Here is a 5036-nt window from a genome sequence, read left to right on the forward strand (position 1 = left end):
CGGTGATGGTTCTGGGTGGCTTGCTGCCACCACCTCTAAATTTCCTCGCCTGGCTCTGGCTATTTTGCCTCCCACGCAGGAAGAAGGAGAAAAAGAAAAAGACCCAGAAGATGAATGGTTTGTGTTGGACCTGACTCCTAGCCCTGCTGATGTATGGGGCAAGAAAGATGATCAAGATCCCCCCCCCCTCGGTTGCCACTGCTTTGGCTGCTTGAGGAAGTTTTTTTTTTATGAATAGCTTTGTTTTTTGGCTCTGGCTTCTTGTCGTTTGACTCTCGTGGGGTGATCTTGTATCCCTCGGCCTTTTTTTATGAATATGTACTTTAATATTATTATCTAATAGAGAAGACCTATTCATCAAAAAAAAAAAAGAGGTAAAACTTTTTCTCTTTCATGTAATCTTATCCACTTGTCTTTTATTATATTTTCATAATTTATAGATCTACGTCTCTAGCATAACTATCCCTACAAGTCATTATCATGTACTCTAGATCTAAATCTCTAGTATAGGTGTCCCTACAAGTGAATAATTTGTATTATTCATACACAAAGAATATCTATTCTAGACCATTAATCTTATACATTTATATTCCTACAAATCAATAACATTTACTCTTCATCCATGAAGAATCACTATTCTAAGCCCTCAAATTACAACACAGTCAGAAGTCTATACACAAATATCATGATATGGCGTCATCTATGGGACCAATAGAATGCACCGGTCCCATAATGTATTTATATACACTATAGAACCGGTATATTTATATACACTATGAGACCAGTGCATTCTATCAGCTCAATAGTGAAAACCAGTATCATAAACCCTACATAGATTTCATAAACCCTATCCTTGAACATAATAATTTCTTTGATGTACAGTTTTTCTAATTCATTTACATTATTTGGTATAGTACCGATCCTAAAATAAATATCTCTTAGGGAGCTGATGATCGTACCATCGTACCCCTTCAAACTCTTCTAAAGACAATCTCATACATCCATTTTTCACTATGATTGTACTACAAATGTTGTACTTTCAAGGAAAACAAATGGTAATAAACTAATGTAATGAAATTTGAATACAAATGAAACCATAGATATAACATGTACTATAGGTATGATTATTATTCTATTGTTCCTTTCAATGGTAATTTAGTGATAATTTATATTCTACAATTTAGCTATTTTAGCATTAGTCTAGTCAACTTCTTACCAAGCATTACATAGGTTGTTATTTAGGAGTCCTTTGTTGTGTTTGTAATGATAAATTTTTAGTTAATAATGTCTTTATGATACATCTAGTGAATTTAATAATATTGGGATTCTAGGCTTGATGTTCATTTTTGTGCCTCGCAAATGTCTAAGTTGGATTATCTAACAAAACAAAATTTAAGATGCTAACTTTCTAGAAACAACCACCTCACATTTTTGTCTAGATAGAATATACGTATGACAATTTTTTCTTTTCTTCTTATTTATTTTTCCTCTTTGACTACATCAATTGTTCATAGATATTACTAAAATCCATATAATATCTTCAATGAAAAAATATAATCTTTCAAATTTTAAGGCATGTCATAAATCACAGTCTTTTGTAAAAAAATTATTATAATTTACATTACATTAATTATTTCTTACGATTATTCTAAATATTGAAATAGGTAAAAAATTCTATAGCTTTCTACCTTTGAACATTTTCTAGAAAATGACTTTTTCTCTTTCATTTAATCTTATCCACTTGTCTTTTATTATATTTTCATTTATAGATCTACATCTAGCGTAACTATCCCTACATGTCATTGTCATGTACTCTAGATCTAAATCTCTAGTATAGATGTCCCTACAAGTCAATAACATTTATTATTCATACATGAAGAATATCTATTCTAGACCACTAATCTTATACATTTATCATTTATAGATTTATAATTTTAATATAAATATTCCTACAAATCAATAACATTTACTCTTCATCCATGAAGAATCACTATTCTAAGCCCTCAAATTACAACATAGTCACAAGTCTATACATAGATATCATGATATGGCGTCGTCTATTGGAACGATAGAATGCACCGGTCTCATAGTGTATTTATATATACCCTATGAGACTGGTGTATTTATATACATTATGAGACCGGTGCATTATATCAGCTCCATAACGAAAACCGATATCATAAACCCTACATAGATTTCATAAACCATATCATTGAACATAATAATTTCTCTGATGAACAGGATTTCTAATTCATTTAGATTATTTGGTACAGTACCGATGCTAAAAAAAATTCTCTTGGGGAACTGATGATCGTACCATCGTACCCCTTGAAACTCTTCTAAAGACAATCTCATGCATCCATTTTTCACTATGATTGTACTACAAATGTTGTACTTTCGAGGAAAACAAATGGTAGTAAACTAATGTAATCAAATTTGAAAACAAATGAAACCATAGATCTACATTAATTTAAGCATCTTTGTACATCATATCAGTTGACATAATCTTTGTACTGTTCGAATATATACACTACCTTCCAACATTGTTCCAATGTGAGTTGTGAGCCTCTGTCATGTAGCAATTGTATAGCCTGTCTTCTCATCACTGCAATTATTGAAGCACACAGATGATTCCGAAGAATACACTATTTTAAAAACTATCACATGGGCCCTCTCATAACCCTTTCCCAATCATCAGCATTATCCCATTTTGAACCTATTTATACAGTGGGCATCACCATCTAAGTCTATATCACAATTGTGAACTACAGTTTTTGTGGTTTATTTTCTTCTTGTGATAAACCCTATCTCCTAAGGAAAAAGGTAAACAACTGCCATCTGCATTTTGAGATTTTAAGTGCCTTTTGTTTTCTCATTCTTATTATGTTCTACAATCTCTCAGAGGTGATATGGTCTTGTTCTCAGTCGGATGGCTTAAATTACATATCTGAAGCTTTGATTTCTAGGTTTGAAAGTGTTAAACATTCAGAATTGATTGACATTTTTTAGATTTAATATGTTGCTTAGTGTGTGGGGTTTAAGATTGATTGGCTTAAATCAAACGCACAGCTTTGATTTCTAGACTTAATAGTGTTAAACACTCGAAATTGACTGACATTCTATGAACTTAATATGTTGCTTAGTATGTGGTTTTAGGTTGGCTGTCCTCAACTAATACATTTTATATTTTTGTTCAGATAAACAACCCAACTGGATTTAAGATGTCTCCTACCGTCTCAATTGTGCAAGACATTAGTGCAGATTCTACTGCAGCCTGCCCAGAAATTTCTTCAGAGTTTCTAGTAGAACGCGTAGTACAATTGTATGGACAAATTAGTGTGCTTGAAAGCCTGAAACCATCCAATACAGTGAACTCTCTCTTAACTGAGCTGGTTCATGTCTGCACAATGCCCATCTGTATAAACATCAATGAACTGAGCAAAGATGTAGAGGAAGTTCGTTATAATCTTATCCTTCTCTGTGCAGAAGCAGAATACCTGCTAGAAACCCACTTCTCAGTTCTAATCGGTACCCTCCCGGAGCCCCTAGCAAATCTCCATCTCTTCCCATATTACTCAAACTACAAAATGTTAGCATCCATGGAGTTCAATGCATTGACTGGAAATAACATTCCTATGCCTATATCAAAACTTGCTTTTGTGGGCTCAGGACCTATGCCTCTATCATCCATTGTCTTAGCAAAACATCACATGTCTTACACATTGTTTGATAACTATGATATGGATCAGGAGGCAAACTCCATGGCAAGTAGACTTGTTATTGGTGATCCAGAGCTTTCAAAAAGAATGATCTTTCATACAAGTGATATAAATGATGTGGGAAAGGATAAGCTTGCAGAATATGATGTTATTGTACTGGCTGCTCTTGTTGGATTGAAAAAGGAGCAAAAAGTGAGGACTATTGAGCTACTTGGAAGGAACATGAAACCTGGTGCTGCATTGTTGCTGAGGAGTGCCAAGGGTGCAAGAAGCTTTCTGTACCCTGTTGTGGAAGAGGAAGATCTTGCAAACAATGGGTTTAAAATTATCTGTGTTATCCATCCTACCAATGAAGTTATCAACTCAATCATCTTGGCCCTTAAGCCTACCAAATAATCATGTCCTTCCAAATAATCTGGTCGTCCAGTTTGTTTATTGTATTGAGTTTGTATCTTAATTATGTCTATAATTAAGTCTATGATTGTGCATTTTAAGTAGTAATTTGGTTTCTTGCTGGTGTGATACATCCATTCTGGTCATTGCTTCAATAAAGATCAGGATTTGTCATCAGTCCCTTGTAATCTATGTATTGTGTAAATAAATTGGAAGACTGTATATGTTCTCATTATGTATCAACCGAGCAAATATGCGACCCACTGTTCATTATCATTCACCATTTTCAAAAAGAAATTTCAATGATAGTAGAGATACTCTATAGCTATTGGATTGAAATGATTAACTGACACTTTTTGTTTTGTGATAATGAAATTACAATTGAAATTTGTAATTATTATTCAGTTTGATTTTATTTTATTTGGCAAAAGAAAATTAAAGTGAAAATTATTTACGGACAAATATATGAAATAGATTTTTAGATGGTTCTAATCAAATAACATTTAATAGAATAGGAACACATCAGGAATTCTTACAATGCTATTTGATATAACATCTAGAAAGGTCCCAAAATCTAACCAATACTCACATTTTTCATAATTGATAAACCTAAATCAATTCATTTGATTATAATGAATAAGTCGATATTTATCTTACTCCAAAACTCCCTAATTTGTAACATTCCAATTACACATCTCTTTAGAATGGACCACTTAGCTAAACATTCAACCATCTTATTTTATTCCTATGAAATACAAATGAAAGAAATTGAGTCAAAGTATGTGGTCAAATGAATAATTTTCTTGACCACCAGAGCTAATCTCCACAAGGACTCCTACAATTTCTTTCATGCAAAAGAGAAACAAGAATCATGGAATCTATCTCACATATAAGCACTCTCCATCCCATCTCACAAACCTCCAT

At 32.9% G+C, this 5036-nt stretch overlaps 1 protein-coding gene across 2 annotated transcripts; it reads left to right on the top strand.

The window, feature by feature from the left end:
• The first annotated feature begins 2768 nt into the window (after positions 1–2768).
• On the top strand, positions 2769–4351 carry LOC131053021 (nicotianamine synthase-like). 2 transcript variants are annotated; one of them, XM_057987640.2, is made up of 2 exons: positions 2769–2823; positions 3198–4351. In XM_057987640.2, the coding sequence occupies exon 2, from the start codon at positions 3222–3224 to the stop codon at positions 4113–4115; it is 894 nt and encodes a 297-aa protein (XP_057843623.2). In that variant the 5' UTR covers positions 2769–2823; positions 3198–3221; the 3' UTR covers positions 4116–4351. The 2 variants fall into 2 exon arrangements, with proteins under 2 accessions (XP_057843623.2, XP_057843624.2); XM_057987641.2 differs by lacking the exon at positions 2769–2823 and adding an exon at positions 2845–2966.
• The last annotated feature ends 685 nt before the right edge of the window (positions 4352–5036 follow it).

This window comes from Cryptomeria japonica, chromosome 4 (assembly GCF_030272615.1).
Source record: "Cryptomeria japonica chromosome 4, Sugi_1.0, whole genome shotgun sequence".
Classification (NCBI taxonomy): domain Eukaryota; kingdom Viridiplantae; phylum Streptophyta; class Pinopsida; order Cupressales; family Cupressaceae; genus Cryptomeria; species Cryptomeria japonica.